The 27,388-nt window shown below is 51.1% G+C and overlaps 1 protein-coding gene across 9 annotated transcripts in view; it reads left to right on the plus strand.

The window, feature by feature from the left end:
- The window catches only part of SSBP3 (single stranded DNA binding protein 3), a 164,738-nt gene that overhangs the window by 75,253 nt on the left and 62,097 nt on the right, over nucleotides 1-27,388 (plus strand). For 2 of the 9 annotated variants that reach the window (XM_041770781.1, XM_041770783.1), the window contains exon 1: nucleotides 11,066-11,092. The exons of the other annotated variants lie outside the window; for them this stretch is intronic. In XM_041770781.1, the coding sequence (XP_041626715.1) occupies nucleotides 11,081-11,092 (12 nt within the window). In that variant the 5' untranslated portion in view covers nucleotides 11,066-11,080. Of the gene's footprint in view, nucleotides 1-11,065; nucleotides 11,093-27,388 lie in introns of those variants that run through there. 9 annotated transcript variants of the gene reach the window in all.

Genomic DNA, 27,388 nt, shown 5'->3' on the forward strand with positions numbered 1-27,388 from the left:
CCCTCTTCTGGATCAGTGGGTTAGATCTCTGACGACTGTCCCTTTGGCATCGACTGTCCCTTTGGCATCGACTGTCCCTTTGGCATCGCGGACCGTGCCTTTGCTCATTGCTCCCCTGTCGTGTTGGGAGCGCAGGAGCAAGGAGGGGAGGGCGGTGTGGGGGAGGGTTCTCTCTGGACAGAAGTCCCGTTGGCCCCGAGCAGCAGAAGGGCCAGGGCCGACCCCCCTCCTCTGGTCCCGCTCCCAGTCCTGTCCCGGGGAAGAGCTTCCCTTCTCCCGCCCAGCCCCTGACTTGCTCTTCCTCTTCCCCTAAAAACCATTTTGAGGATCATAACATTTATCATGAGCTTTATTATGGGAGACTCTTCTTCATGTTTAAAAATAAACGCTGGCTTACGGAACTATATTTGGTACATGGAAGCCGTTTGCATGTAAATGTGCTTAAAGGACACTGCTTTATTTAAGATGCAGAGTGAGCCCCAGCTGGGGTGGGGGGTGCGCTGGGGTGGGCTGCCAGAGGGACCCCGGGGTCTGCCTTGCTCAGGACAGTTGGCTTGTAGCCTGTAGAATCTGTCCTCCTTTCCTGGGGGACAATTGCAAAACAGGGTAACTGGTGCTTAAAAATTCATAGAAAATGTTTCTTATCACCACGTCATAATTGTTATGACTCAGAAAAGTAGAATTGCCATTCCACTCTGCCTGTCTGGCCTCACTTTTGTTGCCTACCGAGTCCCCAGTAGCAGCTGCAGAATCATAAAAAAGAGATAGAAAGAAAGAAAGGAAGAAATCCAGGGCAATGCTTTATTTATGTTAACGGCTACATTTGACTTGAAAATTCCGTCCCCTGAGCCTTGGGGTCAGCACATTACAGAGTGATTGATGGCTGTCAGGAGCGGGCAGGGCGGCTGATTGTAAAGGGGGAAGTGGACAGATGATGCCATGGGTTTCGGGGGCTTAGCAGAACCCAGACCTTGAAAGGAACGCAATGGAAAACAAAAGCAGATGGGAGAACTCTGTGTTGGGCCCTGCCCTTTCCTCCTCTCTTTCTTTGCTTTTCCCTCCCTTTCTCCTGAACACCAGGAATGGGGCGGGGACACCCCATGGCACCAGCACACCCCAGAATGTATTGCTGTTGGGGTGGCACTGGGGTAAGACCCTAGAGAGGCCGGGCCTGAGGTGGTACATCCCCACCTCCCAGTGTCTTCAGTTGTGTTTAGAAACCAGAGGCTCTTCCCCTGGGTCGCCTCTTGGCAAGAGCCCTGTACACATCCTGTGTCCCCCACCTTCTCCTTGGCCTCATTTCCTATGTCCAAAAACCGAGCAGGAGGGGACCCCCTCTTCAGGCAAATCGGTCCCACTTTCCGATCCAGGCTACTTCGGATTATGTTTCCAGAGGGCTTTCTGGCTAATCCTTGTGTATTTTTGCCGGTGGAAACAAATGGTATTGGACCCACAGGCCTGTTTACAGATGGGGAGACACGGGAATGATGGAGGAGCTTTGAATTTTAAACATTAGCTAATGAGATTGCAGACGAGGGCACTGGGTGGAACGGCCTGGGTATTCCCATGGAGCACTTCGCATCAGTTGTGAGGGAGAGAAGCAGGCGTTTCTGGAGCCCCTACTGGGTGCCAGTAGCCACAGAAAGTAAGAGCCCTGAGCGCTGCCTTGGGGTGTCCTGAGTAAATTGAGGGTATGCATGAAACTGTAGGGAGGAGGGTGGAGGAAGGTGAGGCAGATTCTTCCCAGAGTAGGAGGGAAAGGAGCCGGGCTGGCTGACAAAGGGAGGGCATTCCGGGCAAATGCTGGTGGCCTGGGCGTGGAGGAGTCCAAAGTGAGGCTGGAGCCACGAGTGTGCTTTAGAATTGGGACGCCTGTCCCCAGGCGCGGGCAGGATGGCCAGCGGCTGCAGTTTGTCATTTCCCCTGCCTCTGCCTCCCCCTCCTTGCTGCTCTTGTGCAGTTGTGTTGGAGACAGAACTGGCTGTTCATTCATCCGCTAATTGTTTTGATAAGAGACTCTAATTATCCACTGCGATCATCAGATTACCGTGAGCTCCAGGAGGGAGATTGGAGAGTTTAAGCCCCACTGCTGCAGCCACCCGCCGCACCCTCTCCTTGAAAGGGACCCAGCGTCAGTACCTAGCCCCTCTCCTTGAAAGGGACCCAGCGTCAGTACCTAGCCCTCTGTGCCCAGTTCCCAGTCCGTGCCTGCTGAGCCATCGAGTGGAGGTGTCCCAGGGTGGGTGCTGGAAATCCACTGGAAAGCACAGCTCTGATGTCAAGCAGGACTTTCCCTTGGATTATCTTTGCACTGTGTTAAGTCCACAGATAAGGGTTTTGGTTCTGGGGATTCAGAATAAGGTGAGGAGTGTGGAGAACAACAGAGGAGAAGCAGTAATGCTTCTAATGAGTTGACATCAGCAGTTGAGACATTCAAAGGCCTTTTTGGACTGTTTAAGTTCTACTTACATGTGATTTTGGTATAAAGAGAGCAATAGGCAGAAAAACAACCAGGAAGGCAGATTATAAATTAATCCAATAATCAAATCCTTCAGCAAAGGTAATGGGGAATGATGGTGTTTTAATTGATCTGATACGGACCTTTACATCAGTGGGAGCTACGAAGTGAGGGAGCATCTCATCTTGGGATGATGATTGTGATCGTGTATGTTGCCTACGGAAAGGCTTGGGGTGGTGTGTGTGATCTCTCCCCACAGGGCTTGTTGGAGAGGAGGGTTATACTCTCGATGACTCTGTCTTCCTTCATTTAGGCCATGTCTGTAGTTCCCAGATGAACTGGTGAGCCTGGTGATACCTGAGCTAGAGAGGCACAGGGCCATTCTGCCCTTTCCCTGTGAGATCAGAGGAGAGGCTTTCTGAGAAAAGGGCAGGCCTGGGCAGAGGGGTATGGCTGGGGTTTGGAGGGGTGGGCAGGGATGTGACTGCCCAGGTAGAGTCAGATCCTGATCCGAGACACCAGGCTGCCCTGTGTGCTAGTGTCTGAGGCTCTGTTTTCTCATTGGAAAGATGGTACTACTACATGGATGATGTCTGAGTTCCCTCTTGGCTCTGCTCTCTTCAGCTCCTTTGTTCTTGAACCCTACCCCCACCCAAGCAGGAAGCCAGGGAAGTTGAGTTCAGCTTTCCTTGGTTCTCCAGCATTGGCTGCTCCCTGCATACTTTCCCGCCTCCTAGAAGAGGGGGGCCAACTTTCTGCCTTGGCTCTCCCGTTGTCTTCACATTTGGGGCTCAGCTAGCTGGGAAGTTTGGCAACACGTCAGGCCATATATCTTATAAACCGCCCTCCAGAAACGACCTCGTTTAGCAGATTTACTGATGTAGTGGGCCTGCCCGTTCTCAGGGGCTGCCGTACTAAATCATGGCAGGTCCACTGGACTTGCACGCCTCAACACAGAACTTTTCAGAAAATTTCAGGCAGGATATATCACTGCCCCATTAACTCCCTGCTATTAATCTACTTCTCCTAAAAACCTGAAGTTTTCCCCAAAGCCCTGGAACTTGGTGAAAAACGGACCCATTTGGTAAATTCTGTAAATCAGGCTGGCTTTCTCCTTTCCTCCCCCGCAAGGCCTGCCTCCATCGCCTTGGGGAGGGAGTGCCAGGTGGGCAGGCGAAGCTGCAGCCTTGCAGGGTTTCCAGGGAGCGCCCTGGGTGAACACCAGCTTTGAAGGTTGCTGCTCTTTCCCGCTGCCTGACCTGTGGCATCACTGAGTGAACAGCCATCTCTGCGGTGGGGACTGGGGCTGTCCTCAGGGTTGCCAGAGATGGCAGGGGCTCCTGTGGTGGTACAGGGGCTGGCGAGGGAATGGGGCTATGCCAGAGGGCTGTCTGAAAGGGGCAAACCCCTTTCCTGATCCTTCTTTCTCTGATTGCCGAGAGGGATTTTTGTCCACAGCCCAGAGACTGTTGAGAGTTTGTCTCCGCGTCTGGTGCCCATGAGCTGGGACTTTGGGATCCACAGACCTGGGTTTGAATGCCAGCTTTCTTGGTCACTAACTGCAGGAATTCAGGGGTATTTGGAAAAGAGAAGATGTGACTTGGAAGAGTGGGGCCTAGGATGAGCGAAAGAAAGAACAAGAAGGAACAGCTGTGATCTCCAAGAAACAAGTTCTGCGTGTCTTCCCCACTCCACCCCACCCTCCGAGCTCCTCCACTCTGTGGCTATAGCCTTGGGAGAGCATGCTTGAGGATTACGTGAGCAGGTTCTTGTAAAAACTCGGTACAATACCTCGTGCCACGGACTTTCAATGACTGATACTCATTAACTCCTGTGGGGGTGGGGTGGGGCACAGAGGCATACCTGCTGTACCCCACCTGCTGAGGTGAGCCATTGCAAGCCTCAAGGGAGGGAACTCTCATGTTTGCTGGTTCCCCACCTTCTTCCCCCCAGTCTTTGCAGCCTTGCTTATGGGTAGAAGCAGAGGTGGATGCTTTTCACCTGTAATCCTTACAGGGTCAGTACTTTTTTTTTTTTTTTTTTAAAGATTTTTAATTTATTCATGATATACATAGAGAGACAGAGAGAGGCAGAGACACAGGCAGAGGGAGAAGCAGGCTCCATGCAGGAAGCCTGATGCGGGACTCGATTCCAGGTCTCTAGGATCACACCCTGGGCCAAAGGCAGGCGCCAAACCGCTGAGCCACCCAGGGATCCCCCGGGTCAGTATTTTTCATCTCCAGAACTGGATGAATTCACTGCATGCCTCCCCTGTCACTAGAATCCAGACTTCTGGAATCTAAGATGGAACCACCCCGCCCTGGCCTGCGCCTCTGCAGGCCTTCTCTCTGCCCTCTGCTTGCCTGAAGGCAGATAGTATGGCAGGTGAGGCCAGCAGCAGTCCTTTCCTGCCTGTTGGGACAGGGGCTGGCAAAGCAGGCTGGGGCAGGAGGCTGGAGCGCCTGCTACCTTCTCCAGAGAAGATGGGGAGCCTCATTCCACAGGGTGCTTTGGCATCCTGCCCTGCTGGAGGAACTGGTTTCCAGGGCCTGACTCCCAGCCCCACCTGTTAGAGGGGTCCTGGGGGCTGGGGACATGGATCTTGTCTGTTTCCAGGAGTAGTTTAGTTTTCTTTTTTGGCAAAAGTACCTGTTATCTGTGCATCTCTTGGCCTTTTACAAAGCTAATTAAGCCCTAGAGGCAGAGGTTTTTTCTTTTCTCTTTTTTCAAAGTTTTTTTTTTTTTTCCCCCTTTTGACTAAAGAGTAGTTTTAGGTGCTCTGGGAGCTTTATTGACTTGCTCTAGGGCCCACCACTGGTTCCCAGTGCTGGGATGGGGTGGGGGGAGGGTGAAGGATGCTGGACGTCTCTCCTCTGCCCTCCCCTGGAATGTTCTAATAATTCAGATATCCTGCCTTTTCCTTGTCCAGAAAGCCTGGAGTCGTTTTCTGAGTTCCTTGAAAATCATAGGCTAGGGTTCAGTGAGCAGACCTGTGGAGTGTAAGTCGTTATTTATCAGTATTGTCCCAGAAGGCAGGGAACCTGTCTGTTTTTATTTTCAGCACCCCCCCCCCCCCTTTTTAAGGTTCCAGGTGCAATTTTGGAGGAAACCACTGATTGTATGGGGTGTCTGTCCCATGACAGGTACTGTGTTGGACTTTCAAAGCCATTTGGTAACGCTAGTTGACTTAACGCTTTTGGGCTGTTGGTTTTGTTTGAACCTGGCTTCATTGATTGGAGGGGCAGGGGACATGGCTGACTTACTTCTTGGAGACCACAGCTGTTCCTTCTTGTTCTTCCCTCTGCCCATCCTAGGAGAAAGGGCCTTGCCTTCTGCATCTCTTGAGTGCACACGCTGTGTCCCTGCTTGACTTGGCCTGGCTGTTATCTTTTGGTATTTGGTAGGTGCCATCTTGAATTTATGTGCCAAGTGCATTATTAGGTGGTAGTGATAAGGAGCTGTTTATTGTGGGTCCTTGAGGGACTTGCCTCCTGACCCAGATCAGAGAAGACTGGCCATTGTCATTGCTGGTGGGCTACTGGCCATGGCTGCTTGTACACATAGGCCTCAACCCACTGATGCCTTTTCCTTGTCCAGTCCTCCCAGCCACAAAACTTCAATGGCAGCACTGCAGCACACCTCCTAAGAGCTCAAGTCCATGCAGTTCTTTAGTCCACATCAACACTGTTCACCAAACCCTTACTGCCTGAAATGGTGTGTTACTCTCTCTCACCTGTTGCACCTGTCTCAGCAGCCAGCCAGCCACGGGAAGGATAGTGGATACTGGATAGTGGATGTTGATCAGATCAGAGCTTTCCTGAACAGTGATCTCATACACTGTGCCTTGGGAAGGCTGGAATCCAGACCTTAGCTGTACCCCAACGACAGCCCTGGATACTGGGGAGACCTACTAATTTTTCAGTCTCAGAATTTTGGAAGGGGCAGGAGAGAGCAGTTTGCATTCCATTTTCCCAGCCGCTTCTCAGCCAGCATTCTGGTTTTATCTCCAAGCAGGGAAACATTGTATAAAACACATGGCTTCACTTTCTTCCTTGTTTACCTAATCCCTCACTCTATAGACCAAGGGCCATCAGCCTGCACCCCCTGCTCCCGCCATCCATTTTTGTCCTAGTGGTCTCCAGCTTCCTCTTCCTGATCAGAACAGCACACAGGAGACACTCAAGTGTGTTTGAATGAGTGAATGATGCTAGTCAGCCATCCTTCAGAGGGTCAACGTGCCAACGTTGTACACACCCTCACTTGGTTTGCATGGCCGCTCTCTTGGTTTAGCATCTATTCCCCATCTTTCACAGGAGGCAGAAGCTGGGGCTCAGGCCAGTGAAGGCCCTCCCAGGCCCCAGAGCCGGACCACTTGTTTGTGCAGATTCATCCAAAAGAGCTTCTGTGGCATTTTTGGAATATTTAGGTAATGCAGCGAGTGCTCTCAGGACAGTAGTATGGGTGACAAAAGGAGCCCTGGGACGGAAGCCAGGGATGGACACCATCCAGCCACTGGACCTCAAGCAAGTGTTGGACCTCCTCAGGTCCTCTATTTCCTTACCTGGAAATGGACGGGGGACACTGGACTGTGAATTGAAACTGCCCCTGGAACTCTTGCTCTGTGATGGCAGTCTGGCCATGCTGTACCTGTGTCTGGACACCCCTGCTTTCTCTTCTGCTTCAGGATGCAGCCCATGCTCTGCAGCTGAGCCTAAGGCCCGGTGGACTTGGGACCTTTGCCCTGGGCATCCTTTGTCATTCAGGCATGAACAGAGGGGCTTCTTGGAGTTCGTGGATATGCCCCCTTACCTTGTGTCACTGTGCCTTGGCGTGTGTGGTCCCCTCCACCCAGGATGCCTGATGCTCTTTTGCTTTTTGAGGGGCAGGTTACCCTTTATGACTAGGCTCCAGGTTCTTTTCCAGGCATTCCCATTTATTCATTCATCCCACAGAAAGCATGGGTTGAATGTCTCCATTTGCCGGGGATGGTGCTAGTAGCTGGACTGAGATTGTGGGTTGAAATTATTCGTGCTGATCTCTTCCACCTTGTTTTCTGAAGTCTCGGCCTGTCTCTCTGTGGCTCTGCTCCGAGGTTCCTAGCACCTGGATGATACTTGAGATCCTGACTGTCCGGTAACGGGGCTGTTAACTTAAAACCTGTTCAGTGTAACCTTTGTTTTTGGCATCTTTGAAGCCAGGCCTCTCCCCTCTTTCTCTTTTTTTCTTTTTCTTTTTTTGGGAATGGGGGCCAGAGCCCAGAGCCAGCCAGCATTTCTCATCTTAGAGATTGGCTTTTCTTCCACATAACTTTTTTTTTTTTAAGATTTTATTTATTAATTTGAGAGAGAAAGCACAAGAGCCTGAGCATGAATGGGAGTGGGGAGAGGCAGAGGGAGAGGGAGAAACAGTCTCTCCACTGAGCAGGGAGTCTGATGCAGGACTCCATTCTAGGATCCTGGGATCATGACCTGAACCAAAGGCAGATGCTAAACCAATGGAGCTACCCAGGTGCCCCATCTTCCACATAACTTACTTGGTGCTTTTCTTCCCTTGGAAGTCACTGGTGATTGTGGTGGCTCTCTTCCCCACTGGACTGGAAGGCCCTGGAGGCCAGGGGCACTTCTGATTCACCTCTGAATCCTTACCTCCTCTGCTCTGCCTGGTGTGGAACAGGTACCATGTGCCCATGATGGTGGGAGCAGTAGGAGGTGGCCTCCGGTCCTTGCATTTCAGAGGACTCTGTGAGCTGAGAGAGCCCCTCCCCCTTCTCCTGTCAAAACCTGGAAAATTGTGGAGTCTGTCTAGATAGTGACTTTGAAGCGAGGCTCCTGAGCACTAATCTTTGTGGTTGGCTCGTTCCTTAGGCCCTTCCCGTACCACCTGCCTCCTTGAAAGAGAAGAGGCGAATGCAAGGACAGCAGAAATACTGGAAACACCATGTCTTCACTGCTTTCCCCCCTTCTTTCTTTAGGACCCTTTTTAAAAAAAATTTTTTTTATGTATTTATGAGAGACTGAGAGAGAGAGAGAAAGAGGCAGAGACACAGAGGGAGAAGCAGGCTCCATGCAGGGAGCCCGACGTGGGACTCGATCCCAGGATTCCAGGATCAGGCCCTGGACTGAAGGCGGCGCTAAACCGCTGAGCCACTGGGCTGCCCCTAGGACCCCCCTTTTTTTTTTTTATAACCTAATAAATTGATGCAGAACCTGCTTTTGGCCATTTTTTTCCTGGAGGTGTTCACTGTGTCTTTGGAAGGCTGGCACCAGCCTGGAAGGTTGATCATGAATAAATTCAGGGAGGGGCTGGGTAGTAAAGCAGGAAACAGCATGTTTGCACTGGGAGTTGGTGGGAGATTAAGGATCTTCCTAGTGGTTGGGCTAAAGATGGGCGCAGTGGGTTGTAAGGTTCAGAAGAAGCTGCTGAGCCAGGAGGCAGCATTCTTCTCCCAGGAGAACCCTGGTCCTGTGCTGCTGCTGCTGCTGCTGCTGCTGCTGCTGCTGTGTGTTTGGAAGTCCCCCATTAGAGGTAAATCCTGGGAAGTTCCTTTACCCTGATTTCTGTCTCCCTTCCCCCTCAACAAAAGCACATGTCTGGAGTACCTACACACAGTTAGGTACAGACCTGGCTGGGAGCTACACAGATGGTTTGCAGGCTGGTTCCTGAAGGAGCTTTGGACAATTGAACAGGGTTGGGGGTGGGCTCAAGTCTAGCTCATCACTTAGGAGCTGGGTGAGAAGGTAGTCTGCTCTTCTCTGAGCCTCAGTTTTCTCATCTGGAGATTGGGGATGAGGATAGAGTTCTCCTTCTCCGGGCTGGTAGAAGGATTCAGAAGAGTGTATGTAGGAGCATTTGGCACACATTGAGTGCCTGGTAATGGTCCCCTGTCCTGTGCTCTGTTGAGCACAGTGCAACAGCCAGTGTGGTGTAGAAAGTCTAGAATATGAAGGACTCAACCACAGAACTGCAGCATTTCCAAGACTTGGTTTGCTCATTTATAAAATGGGAATACCCTTGGTCAGATCACTGAGGGGAGAAAAAGAGATCGTGGGAAGAAGGTGCCTGGTATATCCTGGGACACTATAACCTCACTCTCTCAGTAAGTTATAAGGATGTGTTAAGTGGCAGGGGTCAGGCTGCAAGTAGTGTGATAGTCTAGAAGGTCTTTGCGATAGCAGAGCAGAGCGGAGGGAGGGAAATATTCCTGACTTGAGCTGGGGATCTGGAGAGGCCTGTGGGAGGCAGTGCCACCTCCTTCTCTGAAGGAGACCCTGGCGGCGGTGGGGGTACAGTGAGGATGGTGGCTGGGGATGTGGCCCTTTCCCAGCTTCCTATTCCTTTAAGCCTGTGCTTCTAGTTTCTCTCCCAGGAGGTGAGACTGCTGAGAGCTGCTTGGAAGCTTGGTCCTCCCCTCCCCCAAACGCTGGGGGTGTGAAGATGAACTGGTGTAACTACAGCTTGGTGTTTTGGTGTCTGTGAGAAAAGCAGAATTGGCTCAAGCTGCTTTCTCAGTTAAGGGGATTTAAGAAGAAAAAAAAAATTTAATCCAACCCTGGTGATCAATCTGACACCTTCCCTTTGAGCCCCAGATGGCTGACTGGGGCAGAAAGTTGGCCACCGCGGCTGTTGGGGATGGAATGGTGTTTCTGTCTCTGTGTATTGAGGACCGTGGCTCTCTGTATGCGCATGCACACCATATATGAAGCCTGCCTGCCTGGTTTGGCGGTTTAGGGGGGTATTTAAATGTTTCTGGAAGGTTCCTGTTGGTTAAATGTCATTCTCAGAGGTGTCATGTTAACAGAGCTTGAAACCAGGTTCGGCTGCCATGGTTCAGAGTCCTCCCCGACTTCTTGTCCCCTCGCTGAAGTCCCAGGCCTGGTCATGAGGTAGAGGGGTTGGAGGAGGACAGAGACAGAGGCATGGCTCTTCCCCCACCTAAGGTCGATCTTTAGCATCAGCTTGAGAGGGACAGTTTGGAAACTGAAAGGAAAACATGCTTTCCACCATTATCTTATCACAACTTCTAGACTTGGACAAAATGCTCTCTGGGTCTACACGTGTGTCTGTTGCCTGCTTTTTCTTTTGATGAGCATGCTTCTAATTATTCCTGATTATACTTCAGTGGCTGCCTAGGTTTTATTTAGCTATTCATTTCTTACTGGATAGACCTTTGTGTCCTCCCCCTTCCCACCCTACCATGGTACATAACACCGCAGTGAACATCTTAGCATTTTATTTTGGATTATTTCCTTGGAATAAATTCCCAGAAGTGAAATTACTGGGTCAGAAAGTATGGGGCTCTCCTTTCAAGATCCTTAAGTCATTTTGGTAAATTATTTTCAAAAGGATTGTCTTGATTTATACTGATGCTAGAATAGATAAATGGGTATTCTAACTGCATTTTTGCTTGCGCTGGGGATTACGAAACACGTTTTTAAAGGAAGCTCTTTTTTTTTTTTGCTCTAGATGAAAAATGTTATAACCCTGACTTTTCTACTTTTTGTACCAACCACCAAGTCCGACTGCTGTGTGCTTCTTATAATGCCAGGTGGAGTGTGGTGAGTTCTTTCTGTTCCCTGACTGCCAGGGACTCACAGCTGCCCAAGAGAGAGGAGAGGGCGGCTGATGGGAACAAAGGTAGGCCAGGTGTGATCTCGTGCTGTTGTGTGCATTGTGAGCTATGTGTGCTTTCAAGGTTAAGGAGAGGAAGTTGCATGGTTTAGAAAGCCTTAGCCTTGGAGAGTGGGCGTGGCCAATGCTTGCTCTGCACAAGCAGGCTCTGATGGTGCCCTGGCTCATCATTTTGTTCAACAATGTTTATGGGGCCTCCTGGGCACCACACTCAGTGGGGATAGGGAGATGGATAAGAGCCAGCAGTCTTTCCAGGCAGACAGAATCACACGCAGGGAATTTCTATATGATGTGACAGATGGCTGGAGAGGGTGCCATGGATGATCAGGGCCGGAGTGACAAGCTCTGCCGTTCTTTTGTTCTTAGGATTTTCGACTCCCTTCTCCCTTCCCTGTTCATCAAGGGCTCCCCTTACCAGCAAGAAAGGCTGGGCAATTCAACAAGTATTCCCTCCTTGTCCAGTTTTCGTACCCAGGTGACCTTTGACTTCATGGAATTTCCATGCTGGGAAGGGACAGTGCAAGCCAGCACCCCGGTCCCTGTTGGGGTGCTGAAGATACCAAAGCACAGTGACCAGGTGTTTACTGCTTAACTAGGATGCTCATTCCACACATTTCCTCCAGGGAAGGTCCTTTTTAGGAAGGATCTAAGGAAGTATTTAAGACCATAGCATATTTGTCCTGGGAAGCAGTGTTAGAGGTGTCAGGCCCAGCTTTCTTCTATCCATTTAACTAACTATGTAACAAGTCATTGTTGCATTTTGAAACTTCCTGTGTGTGCCAGGCATGGAGTCCCTGTCGCCTTGCCAACATTGGTGAGACTGCACAAGCCAGGTCTGGGTACAACTTAAATAAGGCTACAGCTCTTGGTCACACTGGATCATATAGAAGGGTTCTCATGCCCATCTTCTTGTGGGTGTAAGGGCTCTGTGAAGTAGGGGAGTCCTTTATTCTTTCTGCTTTTCCACAGAATTGGTGTTAATGTTAGGTCTTTTTTTTCCCCCCTAAAGATTTTATTTATTCATGACAGAGGGGGGGGCAGAGGGAGAAGCAGGCTCCACACAAAGAGCCCGATGTGGGACTCGATCCTGGGACTCCGGGATCACGCCCTGGGCCTAAGGCTGACACTCAACCACTGAGCCACCCAGGCGTCGCCATGTTAGGTCTTCAAACCTGCTTTTTGGGATGTGTCCCATATGCTTGGTTGGTGTGGTTTGCCATTGCGTGGTCATCCTCCCCCACATCCGGCAGAAAACCAAGTAATCCTATCTCCCTTTGGGGATTGGGTCTAGCGTTACATGTCTCTGGCGGGAGCTGTTTGGGTCCCTGGGAAGAGCCCCAGGATAGGAAGGGAGTTCTGGTGTTGGGCCTAACTCTGCTGCTTATTAACTGGCCCTACCAGTCCCCCATTTTCATCTCACCCACCTTGATACTTTGTAGGTCTGCAAAGCGAAAATCCCAGGGTTCCCATTAACTAGCTGCTTTGAGGTTCCAAGAAGGCTTGTTTTGGGAAAGCTTGACAATCTTGACCCTAAGTAGCATCAGTTTAAGACCTCTGCACAGAGGTGATGGGCAGCCTTCAGCTGGCCATCTCCTGGAGGGGGGTCTCTGGTCTCCAGCACTTTGGCAAGACCCTCAGTGCAGACCCTAGGGGATTTGGCTGTTGATTTCAGAAAACTCAGACACACAACTGGCTTCGGTGTGGTCATCTCCCTTTCCCCCAAGTTCCTGGTTGGAGAGCAGGGAAGTCCTGAAGCAGAAGAGAACACAGAACCCCCGTATTGTGCCTGCGAGGGGGTGGCTCATAGGACCAGCTCCCAGATGCCTTCCATTGTCTGTCTGGGCAGGAGCCTTAGCCCCCTCCCCCAAGTCCTCCTTTTGAGAATAAACATATCAACAGGATTGATTACCCGATTGGTCCCTGGGCAGCTGGCTCTGGCCTGCATCTGGAGCTGATTTCTCTGCTGTCACACACCCATTGTCTTGGATTATTCACTTCCACAAATCAGGGGTTGGCTTCACCGCCCTAACCCTACCACGACCCCTAGATGCTTGTTTGTCGGTCGAATGAACACTTCCTGCTCAGTGGAAGAAAAAAAAAGCCTGAAGCACACGTGGGCAGCCTTTGAGCCCCACCCCCATGCCCTGATGCAGACAGGATGTTCCCATCCCAGCTCCTCCCCAGCCTCCCAACCGAGCCTGCCTTTCCAAAGTGGATTCAAAGTGGAGGAGACATTTCCAGGAAGCTGGCTCAATACCCCGATCTGGAAGGAGAGCTTAGTGGGGAGGAGACACCCAGGGGTTTCAGTGGGGCTCTGTCCTGTGGCCTCTGCCTCCCAGGTGGGAACAGCAGGTTTTGAGTCTTGGCATCTCTGGGCATGGGGGTTGGTCTGGCTTGAACACTGGGCTCAGGAGCTGGGACAAGATGGGACAGCTTTAAGGACATAGAACAGATCATGACTTTCCTTTGAGCCCAAAGTAGAGGCTGTGGAGGAGTGAACAGGAGCATTTTCTCTGTGAAATCCCGTCTATTCTTCCAGGCTCATCGTGAGCTCCACCCTCCTTGTGAAAGGAAGCCCTTTTTGACCACTTGCCCCAAACAATCTCTTTCCTTTGAAATACTACAAAGCTCAGAGCTGGTGCTGTGGGCTGGAGCCCTTTTCCTGTGGGCTGCTGCTTTGTTGCACAAGAATGAGAAAAGGCAGCAAGGCCAGTGAAGGCTAGGGGAGAGGCAGTGGGTGTAGGCTGGGACAGATGTGTACGAGCTTCCACTAGCTGTATCGTACATATGCTGGGCACAGTTGTCCAACTGCTATAGATGCCAGTGGGACCCTAGCAACACGGAATTTGGGTGGAGTAATTCAAGGACTTCATTTGGGCTGCGTTCTTGCTTTTGTATGGTGATGATAATTTGGTTCTCTGGCAGAAGACCTTAGAAATCAGATCCTCTTATGCACAGGGCATGAGGTGGAAGGTGGGAGATGAGAGGGCTGCTTGTTCAATGTATTTGGGCTGCTTTGCTGAACCTCGTGGCTGCAGCTCCTTCCTGGTGTGACAGTGGTGATTGTGGTGGTCACAAGGCCAAGATGCATCACTCCTGTGGGCTGCATCACCCCTGTGGGCTGCATGTCTTGCTTATTTTCTCCTGACAGGGCTGACTTGGAGGCCTTGCTGGCCAGGTCCTTTGAGGGCTCCCCGGCCTGCACCTGCACTGCCCCAGTGTGCCCCAAAGTGGCCTCTTGTGTTAGGTGGATCTCACACCTTGTCTTCATCCCCGGAGTCCCGCAGAGCCCCACAGTCAATAGGGGTCAGGACCATTGTTGACTTCAGGTTCTCCACACTGCCTCGTTGCCTTCTGGTTTTTGTTGCCTCGTTGCCTTCTGGCTTTTGTTCCAAAGCAGAAAGTGCATGTGTCTGTCACCCCCTTCCCTGGGGTATTTTCAGTCCTGGGACCCTAGTCCTCACTCCTAGGCTGTCGGTGGGTTTCTTTCCAGAGCCCAGGCTGCCCAAGGCCAGACCGGAACTCTGCTGCCCCCTTCTGGGGTGGCCTGTTCTCTCCCTGTGCCCGTCCCACCAGGCTTTCCTAGCAAAGACAAGTAAGTCTATTGCTGGTTGGCATCAGGGAAGCTTGTGTGGCTCAGAAGATATCAAACCACAGATTTCTCATTGCTCAAGACTCCAGAGAGGTGAGGTTGGGGACGTGTGCTCCCTGCAGGTGCCCTTAGCTCCTGGTGTGGAGAGCCCTGAGTCGGACCCCACGGAGACCCTTCTCACAGGCTTGTTGGCTTGCCGGCTCCACATGTGGTTCGCTTTGTCCCGTGGAGTTCCGCCTGTCACGCATGGTGCAGGCATTTCAGTTGTTGGACAGCGCAGCCAGTGAGAACACCTGGAGTGGGGACCCTCCTCTTCCCAGGAGCAGAAGAGGCAGACGGGAGCACTTGGCCTTCTCTCTCTTCTCCCGGGCCTGTGCCCACCCCAGCCCTGCTTTTCCACTTAGCTCTTGCTCTCCCCATGGTCTGGAGGAGTACTTTGCAAATTGCATCAGGGAACCACTTACCCCAATTAAAACAGCCAGGGTGGGGGCAGGAGGAAATGGGCCAGGGTGTGTTGGGAATGTTTTCGCTAATGCGGGGAGTGCTTTTTAAAAGGCAGGTAGAAAACTTTTTTCTCTTAGTAGATCAATTAAAGGTCTTTCTTAAAATTAACCCCTGGAAGGTTTGTGTCGGTGGGCTCTGTTTTCCTCTGTATACCCAACTCTGTGCAAACCTCCCCCACCCCGCAAAAGCATACTCTCAATGCCTTTAGAAATTTCTATGAAAGGTGACCAAGTGTTTTTCAAAAGAGCTCCCCCTCTGTGATAAATGCCAGGTAGTGACTGAGCCCACGGCCCCTGGGGAGAGAGAAGAAAGCCTGGCTGAGCATTGAAGAACCATTTCCGAGAGGGTGGGAGGCTGGCTGCACCTCCCTGAGGTCTCCATGGCCTGCTGGCAGCAGCAGGCACGAGAAGACGGGCATCTTGTCAGAGCTGGGCAGATGGCGTTCACCTGCTCGGGACACGCTCCCTGGTGCTGGGGCCCTCGGAGTTGCTAGGATAATAACAGACAGCTGCCAGCTCGGGGACCGAGATCCGCGGGCATTCAAACACTTGGGAAGTGTGCAAGGGAGAAGGAGCAGGCTCCAGGCCTCCCCTCCCTGCCACGGCTCATCTTTTGTTTTGAGATTTGTGCGTGCTCCCCCCGCCCCCCAACATCCGAGCAACAAGAGTGTTTTAATAGAGGACAGTTCTGTTTTGGAAACGACAAGAAAGCGCCTTGTCGAGTGTGACCTGGCCTCTTCTTTGTCCAACCTTCTCCTGCTTTGTGTGCGCCTGCAATGGGTTTTGTTCTAAGGGGCAAAGGAGTTGGACATGGATTTGCCGTGTTCCTGGGGTTTTCTTTCTTTTTCCTTTTTTGGCAGTGGCTGAGGCTTTTTGGTTATTTCTGAGTACAGGGCAATTGGGGAGTTAGGGATTTTCAGGACCACTCCAGAGTCTTTCAGTTTTACCGGGTGGTGTCAGGAATGGTAGAGAAGCCAACTTTCTGACCGCCTGCTGTTTTCCCAGCCCATTGAATATGTTGTGGAAGGACAAGTAATTTCTCACAGTGCCATCAGCTTCAAATCCTAATAGGGACATTTCCCCAAATATCAGTTGGATGCAAGGCTGACTGTTTTGAGAACCAGCTTCCTTTCCCTTCTCTTGCTATGCAGTTCTTATATCGTGGCTAAAGCTCAAGACTGTTGACTTCATCTGGCTTGTTGTAGAAACTTTGGCTCTCATTAGGCTACTTGCAGAATTGTGTATTGTTTGGAGGCGGCTCAGTTTGATGGGGTCTGATGGAAATTTTATAACCGCCCTCAAGACAGAGCTCATGCCTCACTCCCTCAGGCCAGCCTGGAAGACAGATTTGCCAAGCAAATGACTGGTGTCCTAAGATGCAGGAAGATAACAAAACCTGCTTGATAGTCTGCACTGCTCGAAATTAGCGTGTTCTGTTTGCTTACACGCTCTGGGTGTGCTGTTGACAAATGGGCCCTGTTCACTCACTAAAGCTGTATTCTGTATGTGTCTCATATACAGCCAGAAGTACATTGTAACTTTGTCACAGTGGTAAATCATACTAGCTTTCCATCTCCTATCCCTAATTATTCCAAATCAGTGAGATTTTTCTGTAAGCCAGCCGCAGAGATTACCTTTTTCTTAGGTATTCTCAATTTTCTGAGCTGACCTAGGGATGACTCCCTGCCCTTCCGAATTGGTGTGTTATTCTAATCTTCTTTATTATTTTAATATTGTTCTGGTGAGGGCTTGGGAGTTGTTTGGCAGGGTGTGTGTGTGTGTGTGCGCGCGCGCGCTTTAGAACATTACTTTATTCTACAACACTAGGGATTCAAAGATAAATTAAGATGGGTTCTTTGCCCTCAAGGAACCCACCATCACGTAAAGCCAGATAGAGTGTAGAACACGGTACAGCATGTAGTTCCATGCAGGGTCCAGGCCAGGGTAAGCTAGGCACAGAAGAGAGAGAAGAGGGCGTTTTTCCTGGCTCAGTGGAAACAAGGAGTGGGTATAAAGATTGGTAGGGAAGGTGATGCTAGAGCTGATTTGGTATCGGAGAGTGTTTGCCAGGCAGCCAGAATGTTAGGGAAGTGGTTTCCTTCATGCAGTGTGCCCTAGGATTCAGAAGAGCAGAAGGAATAGAGTGTGGTGGGATTATAGGGTACTCCAGGGCCACAGGGCCTGGGTGACCCATTGAAATCTGGGTTTCATCCATCCTGGGGGCTATGGGAACAGGGAACAGCTGGAATCCTATCTGAGTCTTCATCATTTCCCCCTGGCAATTTCCAGATTGAGTTTCAAGGTGAGTGATGGTGGTGGGTGCCAGTGGGGAAGACTACAGTTGTTACGGAAAGAGTTTGGCGTTAGGCAGATGCCAGCTCTGCCAGCTACAACTGTGTGACCCTTGGCAATCCAATCCTCAGTTGCCTGCTCTGTGAAATGGGTCATATAAAGTATATACATCTTGGGGTTGGCATGAAGGTAGAGAGAAGTGAGTGTAATAAGTGCTTTGCACCAAACGAACACAAAACTGTTTCTGTCACTTTACGGTGATACTACCCATAATAGCTCCTGAGCAACTTCAGATGCCAGGGTGCTGGTCTCACACACCCCTTCCCCAGGGGATAACCCAGGTAAGGGGTGAACACGGTGTCAGGTGAGGCCGTGCTGTGGCCATGGCTTTTTACCTGTTACGCAGCCTGGTTTCAGATAACCTGATGTTTGCTGATAGTAAACCTGGTGTCCTGGCCTGAAACTCTATGCCTGTTCAGACTTGTAGCTTTTCCCCTGTCCTCCGGTGGATGTGCTGTGTGACACAGGGCTGACACCAGCCTGAGGCTTATCGCACCAAGGTGTACATTATCACATCCCTCCCACTCTTTAGCAGGTGTATGATCTCCACTCTGTCCTTGGGAAGGCCTTGTGGGTTCTGTGTGGGCCAGACTTAGTCCTGCCCGGCCACGGAGGCTTACAGACAAGGAGGAATAAGAAAGGAACCCATGAGCTGCCAGCCTGGATAGAAGGGTGCCAGGAGTCGGGGACCGAGTGGTAGTGGGGGAGGGGCACCATAGTCAGGTTTTGGGGGGGTCTGGGAAGGGCCACAGAGGAACGTGGGTGGCATGTCCCTGGGGCCTCCAAGGGTAGAGTGTTTGCACAAGTGACAAAGAGTAGGAGTGGATCTTGGTAGAAGACAGAGAAGGGTGGGAAAATGACTAGCAGGTCAGGGTGCCTGGGCTTGGGACAAAACTGAGAGAGGGCAAAAAAGTCTACCAGAGAGAACCACATTGTGGTGACGCTGTGCGAGTCCTGACCTCACCTGCAAGCTTCCTTCTGGCTCTCATGTTTGTCTATGAGAAGATCCAGACTTGAGTACCTTGCTGCTCTGCCCTGGCTCCGAGCTGCCCAGCCTGGCAAACGCAGGCAGTGGCCTACAGCTTGACACTTCCTTCTCTTTTTAAGAAGTGTTCCATGGCCCTGTGATTGCTCACTGAGGTAACTTTCTGTTCTCCTAACTGGATCTAATTTGCTGTTCCTCAGCCATGACATCTGATAATAGAAATTTTACTATTTATTGAATGCCTATCACGTGTTGCCCACTGTGCTAGGCAGGTGCTGTGCCTTCCCCGACTGTGGAAGGGAGGCATTTGGGGGACCAGTAACACTGGAAAGGGAAGGGCCTGGGTCTGTGCTGGGTAATTCAGTTCTCCCGAATCACTTGATTTCTCCTAAGGACCCTGGGGAGTAAGATTGTGGTTCCTCTTTTACCCAGCTAACAGCCCCAAGGTTTTCAGGGTGCAGATGTCAGAGCTGGAATTTGTTACCTGCAGCCATGCTCCCCTTGCCACACCTCCCTCCAGACACCTTGGCACTGGTCTGCCTGGCTCTCTGCCTGTCATGGTAGATCTTCACTGCGTATGCTAAGTGACCACATCGGTCCCATGAACCTCACCCCTTTGTGGTAGCAGTGGCAGTGCCAGGGAGAGAGGTGTTCTGGGGTTCTCTGGGGTCACCTTCTCAACAGTCAACAGCTGAGAGTTCTTTGGACCAGGCCCGGGGGTTGTTTCCACGAGTGAGGACTGATCAGTTTTCTGGCCACATTCCCAGACTCAACCTCCAGCCTTGCACCAATGGTATTTAGTCTTTATCAGCAGAAAATCCTGGGGCCTGGCTCCAACGACCCCTCCAGGCTCTGCCTTCTGCCTCTGCCTGTACCGTGTAGGCAGCCTCTGCACACATCACACCTTCTGCCTAAAATAACCTGTTTTTCTAGAGCCCCACCTGCCGTATCCTTTGCCCACCCTCCCTTCCTTAACCCCCATTCGGCCTTGCCCTACCAGCCCTTCCTCCTCCAAACAGCCTCCTCTGCGCCCCCTCGTGAGATTAACCCTGTGACCACAGAACGTTTGTGCCCACTTGGAACACAAGTTCCTGGCCCTGGGGGGGGAGACTCCAATGCTCTTTAATTCAGGAAATTGAGAAATTGCTGTTGTGTTCTACAAGGCAGCTGGGTGGGCAACTAATTCTAGGCCACTAGTCACACTGGGCTATCGTTCCCAGCTCTCTTCTCTGTGTGGTCCACAGCTCTGCCGCCTGTTCTTACCAGAACCCCCAGGGTGGAGTCCTGCTCTGCTTTCCATGTTTTCTGTCATTTGGCACCAGTATACCTGACTGAGCCCTCCACTAGTTCTAGCCGAACGTCACCCCATTCATCCAGCCCTCAGGGCTCAGGGCTGCCTCCTCGCTACTCCTTGGCTCTGTGCTTCCTACTGTCTGAAATGTTACCTTCATTATCCTCCCATCCTTTTCTCTGCATCCTGCTCTCATTCATTCACAAACATCACAATGTTCACAAGAATGCAACCACACCTATCCTCTTAACATTTTCTCATAGTCACATTAAAAAAAAGTGGAAAGAAATGTATGAGGGACACCTGGGTGGCTCAGTGGTTGAGCAGATGTTTGCCTTTGGCTCAAGTTGTGATCTTAGGGTCCTTGGGATCAAGTTCTGCATCAGGCTCCTTGCAGGGAGCCTGCTTCACCCTCTGCTTATGTCTGCCTCTCTCTGTCTGTCATGAAATAAAATCTTTAAAAAAAGAAAAAAAAAAAACAGATGAGATTCATATCAGTAGTATACTTATAAATGAGTATGTCCACAATACTATAAGTCAGATATAAGATATAATCACTGACTGTAAAAATAATTGATGAGTTATTTTACATACTGGCTTTTTATATCAAGTCCTTGCGATCTGATCTTTGTTTTAACATCTCTGAACTGCCCACATCTTGAAGTACTCAGTAGCCCACTTCCATGCTGGACCATGTGGATGTGTAGATTTAGGAGCATGAGATCTGTACAGCAGTGGACATGGTTTATATTGTCTCTTGACTCTGCCATTTATTGGCACTGTGGCCTTGGGAAGGTGATTTTCCAGCTCTGAGCTTATGATCTGCAGAAGCACACGCCCTCACTTCCTGGGGTTGTTGTAAGGCCTGAATGAGATGATGCATGCAGAGGCTCAGGACAGTGGTTGTGCATGTTGAAATGATGAACCCTGACTGGTTACCAGGGGCTGGCTTGATGCCAGGACCTGCCACCTGCCACTGGGCTGACCACACACAGGTGGTCGATATCAGACTGCCTGAGAAGGACCGCAAGTGACAGAGGGATCGGCCAGCTCAGGGTGGGAATGAGCAGGAGCACTGAGGAGGGAGTGGTAATCTGGAGAGGCTTCCTGGTGGAGGCTCCACCCCAGACTCACCTCGGGTTCCTTGGTCTCCAGAGCCCTCTGTGACAACTCCAGCAGCCCAGCGGCTCCCATTTGCTCACTCTTTGTCCTGTGTAATTAGTGCAGTGTGCTTCAGTCTTGTCTCTAATTGTGTCGTACAGCGTGTACTTTATTATATCAGGGTATAATACCGTCAGCCTGGCGGTTATCTTGTTCACTAATTGTTTCACGTGTCTGTCTCGCCTGCCCCGCCAGATCACCCGCTTCTTCAGAGCAGTGAGTGCATCTTTGGTGCCTTTTGTCTCCTCTGCCATGGCAGGGTGGGCCTCAGGACCCAGATGCGAGTCCTGCATCTGCCACACTGACTTGTCTGTGGCTGGAAAGAAGGCACTCTCCCTCCTTTTACAAATGAGCAGGGTGAAGCTTCTATTAGGCCCTCACATTCCCTGATCCGGTGGCTATCCCTCCATTTGTGGATCTTCAGTGTTCTCAAGGCAGTGAATGGTCATTTCTTTGCTTGAAGTATTTATTGAGGACCCCCAAAGTGCCAGGCCTTGAGGAGGGAATGAACAAGGCAGGATTTCTATCCTCAGGGGGCTTAAGGCTTAAAGACAGGAATACATATAAGGGAATAAAACTGGCAGTATACCTAATTGGAGTTGTGACTGCATTCATTCAGCATATCTTTGAATCTGGTGCTAAGCACTGGGGGTGTCACCATGAATGACACAGGTTGGCCCTGCCCTCACACACTGGGTGGAGAAGACAGACGCAGATGGCCATGAAGGAAGATGTCATCCTGCACATGTGGAGGTGCTCAGAGGGAGAGTAGGGGACACTGGACTGGGAAGAATGGGGGTGGGAGCCTTTCTAGGGGTGTTTTGCCTCTCCTGCCCAGAATCCAGAGGGGTGTGCACAAAGTTGGCACCTCCCTCCTTCCCATGGAAGCGTGTCCCAAGGCTGGGGTGTTTGCATGCCTGCCTTTGTGCATATGATTTGGGGGAGGCTCGGGGAGGGCTCCAAACACAAACCAGATGAAGGCGGTGCCTGCGGGTGCCTGGGAGTAGGGGCGGCCCCCAGAGCATGTGGCTGGGTCACCCTTTATAATTATAACACTGTGGTGAAGGCCCCGGAACCCAGGGTGGTGGCGGGCGGGGGAATGCCGGCTTCCCATCTGCTCAGCCTCTTTGGGCTCTGAATGGATTAGTTCTGTTTGGGTTGCAGCTTACTGTTGTGTGTGTTTTTCATCCCCTCCCGTTTGTTCTCTCCCTGGCCTGAACGCCTGCTCAGGAGCAGCGAGGGTCCTGGTGTGGGAGGGAGAATTGCGAAGTGGCCATTATCCAAACAAGAAAGGGAATCTTTGGAGTTTGCATTCTTCTGGGCCTCTATGGAAACTAGGATGTGGCAGTGGGGGGGTGGGGCGGGGCGGGGTGTCTAAGCCTCCGGAAAGTGAGAAGATAGGGTGCAACTGTAGAAACTGGGGTATGGTATGGTCTGTGTGAGTGACCCCCACCGGGTATGGTCTGCTCCGGAGGTTAGTTGGTGTGCTGGTGGTAGTGTTTTTACAGATGGGATATCTGGATGGGCACTAACTCATTCCTACCAAGCAATCTTGGTGATGCTTTTGTATAGGAAACTGTTGGCAGAGAAGTAATATGGGCTGTGTGATATGGTTAAAGACCCACATGGGCCTGCTGCTGACCTCACAATGTGACCTCTCTACAAGCCTCGGTTTTCCCAGTCTGTCAAGTGGGGGTGTCGATTCTTACCTTGCAGGGCTGTTGAGAGGGGGAAGCAGGTAAGGTGTGGAAGAAGACTTAGTGCCACCCGTTAGACACAGGAAGTGTTCAGTAGAGCCTAAGGGTGTCCATCTCTTAACGCCACACCAGGGGCATGGGGCATTTGGAATGTTGGGAGTGCCCCAGACACTGCTGGATTCCTTGATGGGCTTCAGGGAGCTTCTGCAGGTAAGGCAGACTTGTGGGAAGCCAGAAGCATTGCTTCTACCTCCTCTTTGCAATAGACAGGTGTGGCTCATCACTCCTGTTGGTGTTGCCTTAGTGTCTGTGAAGAGCCCCGTCAAATGGATGCTTTGGAGAGAAGGGTTGGGGAAAGCAGGAGAAGTAGCCACAGCCTTTGCCTCTCGGAGTCCACATTCTAGCTTAGAATCAAAATTTCACACATGTGGAACAATTAGAGAAAAATAACAGATGGTGTCTGATCAGATGTCACCACTCTGTGAAGCTGTCCCAGACTGCCCCACCCTCTGGCAGAAATAATCCTTCCTTTCTTTGGTGATCCTGGAGCCCAGTGCAGGCCTGTACGATACCATGCATTGCATTGGTTTATAATTGGTCATTTGTGCCATGAATTGTGCAACAGCCTATGTTTGTTGAATGCCTCCCTGTGTCAGGTCCTGTCCTTGGTCCTTCCTCTTGTCATTGTCGAGCACCTGGTTAGGACACTCTAATAGTTTCCACTTGGGGCTTCCAGGCTGGCCTGTCCCATTTCCTTCTCTGGGGCTCCTGGGCTGCCTCCACACCTCTCTCCTGCCCCTCTTTCTTGGATGTTTGGTCCTGGTAGCACTCTCCTGAGTTTGGTTTTGCTGTGGGGGCTTTTGGCTGATTTGAAGGAGTCAGCGAGGACACAGGCCCCGCTGCCAGCCTGGTCTGCTAAGGAGCTGTGTGATATTAACACTCTCTTATTCTCCCTGGGCCTTCATTTTCTTGACTTAAAACAACTAGGATTGGATTGAACAGTGTCTCTGGTATTGGTTCTAAGACTTGAAGGGTTTTTTTGGGAAATGGAGTGGGCCTAAACATGCCTTTGGTGTGCTGGATCCTCAGCTGGGCCTTGGGAGATGCCTAAGAGACTTTTTGTGGGATCTCACAGTTGAGTGGGAAAGAGGTTACATAGCAGATGCTGATGGTGCTCCAAGAGACCCGTTGCTGGATCCCAAGAGAAGGCTCTACCCAGAGGGCTTCCTATATTCGGTGAAGATTTCTATGGGTCCTGCAAAGGAAAAAGGAATAGCAGTTGATGACCTAAAGGGGAGTATTTGGAAGAGAGCATTGCAGGGTGGTAAAGGAATAGTTTGCAAACACTCAGAAGCTTGAAGAGACTTGCTACATTCAGAAAGGAGGGTTTGTGTGGGCGCAGCTGGAACTGAGAAGGGCCCAGTCCAGCTGGTATGCAACCCAGAGCAGACAGTCCCCTGAGCTTCTGAACCTGCATCATTAGTGGCCTGGTTAGGTCAATCTGAGGAGAGGAACAGGGACCGGGGAGGACTGGGGCAGCTACAGCAGTGAGGACACTGGCGAGTGCTCCAGGTTTGAGGACCCAGTCTGGATGGAGAGTGAGGTGGATGGGCACTGAGGCATTGTATGGTGGTTGAGACGTTGGCTTGGCTCACCTAGAGCTAGCATGGTTGGAGGATTGCCCACATGCACTTGACCCTCAGACATTTCCCTAATAATAGATTGTTCTTGTGCCCTAGAGGGTGGGCTTAGTGGTGATTATAGGCAGCTTAGATATAGCTGAGGGCATTTTTTTTTTTTTTAAAGCTACCTCTATCCAAATTGTCCAAAGAATGAAAGTGCGATGGAATAAGTGGCACCCTGGCCACTGTTCTTGGCACATCTGTCTCCTATTGTGGGCCTTTGTTTCCTCTTTGGTGAACTGATAGGACTGGGGAGACAGTGGCCAGGTCCCCAAGATGCGCTAGCCCACCCCATGACTGCTGCCTTTGTTTCCACGGGGCAGGGTTCTTGGCAAGTGGAGTGGAAATTGCCAATGTCTTAATGTGAGTCCCACAGGGGGTGGGGATGGGTGTGTATGTGTACTTGGCTGGGCGTGCCCCCAACATCTCCCTTGGATGGAGCATTTGTGTGAGCCTGGCTCGGAACCTGCGTGGAATCCCTTCCCTTTGAAAATATTATCTTGCCTATTAAATATTAATAACAACCAGCCTCTCTCAGCAGGACCAAACCCCTAGCCTACTCTGGGTGGTTGTTGACTGTGTGTGTGTGTGTGTCTCCATGCCTGTCCTTGACCCAGTGTGGCACCTTGAACAGAGCAGAGTGTGTGTGTGTGTGTGTGTGTGTGTGTGTGTGTGTATGTGATTGTGTGACAGAGTATGTAAGAGAGCGTTTGAGTGTGAGTGTATAAGTGTGTGAGAGTGTATGTGTGTGAGTGTATATGAGTGAGTATAAATGCATGAGAGTATGAGAGCGTTTGTGAGTGTATAAGTGTGAGAGTGTGCGTATAAGAGTGTATGAGTGAGAGTTTGAGAATGTGAGTGTGAGAATGTGTATGAGAGTGTGTGTGTGGACAGTGTGAGAACGTGTATGAGTGTGTGTGAGAATGTGTATGAGTGTGTGAATGAGAATGTGTATGAGAGTATGTGTGAGTGTATGACTGAGAATGTATGAGTGTGTGTGAGAATGTGTATGAGACAGTGTGTGAGTGTATGACAGTGTGTGAGAATGTGTATGAGACTGTGTGTGTGAGAGTGTGAGAATGTATGAGAGTATGTGAGTGTATGGCAGTGTGAGAATGTGTATGAGTATGAGAATGTATGAGACTGAGAATGTGTATGAGTGTGTGTGTGAGAATGTATATGAGACTGTGTGAGAATGTGTATGAGAGTATGTGTGAGTGTGTATGACTGTGAGAATGTGTATGAGAGTGTGTGTGTGTGTGTGTGTGAGAATGTATGAGAGTGAGTGTGTGTGTGTATGAGAGTATGTGTGAGTGTATGAGTGTGTGTGTGTGTGTGTGTGCGCTACTTTGGAGCTGTGGCAGAATTTCTCACCACTGCCAAGTTATTTTCTTGGGATGTATTTAGATAGAGGGGATGATCGAGAAGTGGATGACATGTATTTGCACAGGGTTGTTTGCACACGTTGACTGATGTCCAGGAGCTGGATACTTCCTCAGCCCTCCTCACACACTTATCAGGAAAGGACGTCGGGGTACCTCCTCTCAGAGGGGTGTGGGGGGGAAAGGGTGCTGGCAGGACAGGTCTTCTCTTCCAAAGATGCAGAGCAGCTGTCTGGACTCCACAGACCGTAGCCCTCTTCCCACTGTGAATGGGGGAGACCGTGGGAAGGGGGAGGGAAGCAGTTGTGAGCCTTGCACTCTGCTCAGAGGGGCAGCCGTCTCCTGGGGTGCAGTGGGTGTTATCACACCCTGGAAAGATAGGGAATAAAATTACTTGATGCTTTACATGTATCGAAAGTCCTAGGGACAGCACTGGCTTCCAAGGTGGGTGGCACGCCTGGCCCTGTGTCCCCCCACCCCCACCACCCACTCTAAACACTTCTTGCCTGCCTGCCCCTTCTGCAGCACACGCACCCTCTTCTTACAGTCTGAGTTTGTGACATCTGCACACAGCAGAAAGGGCTGAGGGGTCCAGTGCGGGCCGGGGGCAGTGGTCCAGACCCGTCCTCTCGGGTCTCCCCAGACCTAATCAGCTTACCTCAGGCAGGGCAGTGCTCTTCTGTTATTAAATGGAGAGCTGTGGTCTGCATGATGCAGGCAGCTTTAATGAGATTAGAAAGCTTAACCGAGAGGCCAATTACATCTGGGCTCGTACCTGTTTGGACGGCTGTCTAAGCCCCGACCTGCATCCAGAGGCTTCCTGCAGGCCTCCTGGGAGCCTGGAGGGTGAGGGGCAGTCCTCTCCTGCCCATCTGGCTAGTCATCGCTGGACCCAGGGTCCGTTTTCCCTGGTTAGGGCAGAGGCAGAACTCAGGAGGAATCTGCTAGAACGTCTGATCCAGGAGCTCCCAAAAAGCTGGATCCCTGCAGCCTGGGCAGGGTGGGCAGCTGGGTGGTTGCAGAGCTTACAGGTGGTTTTGATGTACAGCCAGGTTTAAGGACCAGGAGTCCAATCCCCACTCCCTTAGTTTTGTAGGTGAGGGGAAGGACTGTGGGGGGTGGGTGGCACAGCTAGCCAGGGTTTTGTCACCTCAGCTTCCTCCTTTCTTCCTGCCACTTTGGTGGTCTGGGGGCTGGGGGTGTTGTCCTTCGGGTAACACCAGGTTTTGTGTTTGTTTCAATATTTGTGCCTCACATTCCTGCATGGGTAGGCGAGGCAGGTAGTGACGACTTCCCATTTTACAGATGGTCACGTTCAGGTTGAGGAGACTGGGCCTCAAACTGTGTCAGAACCAGAGGGCTTGGTCGCAGGGTTAAGGTTTTTTCCCTTCTATGACGGATGTCTTCTATCTGGTTCCTGCCAGGGCCATGGGGTGGGTGACATTGGTTTGTGATAGCAGGAAGAATTGTAACCTTGTGAAGCAAAGGAGTAGAGTTCCCACGTCCAAGTCGTTGGGAGGTTTGGTACCCACCTTGAGTGGTGACTTGTTTCCATTGCTGGGAATCATGGCCTGCAAACTTCAGGGGGGTCAGGATGGGAATGCTCTGGGGCTCCACAGGTGAGCACTGCCTGGCTGGTCCCCTCAGGGTGAGGCCT

This window comes from Vulpes lagopus, chromosome 10 (genome assembly GCF_018345385.1).
Source record: "Vulpes lagopus strain Blue_001 chromosome 10, ASM1834538v1, whole genome shotgun sequence".
Taxonomy (NCBI): domain Eukaryota; kingdom Metazoa; phylum Chordata; class Mammalia; order Carnivora; family Canidae; genus Vulpes; species Vulpes lagopus.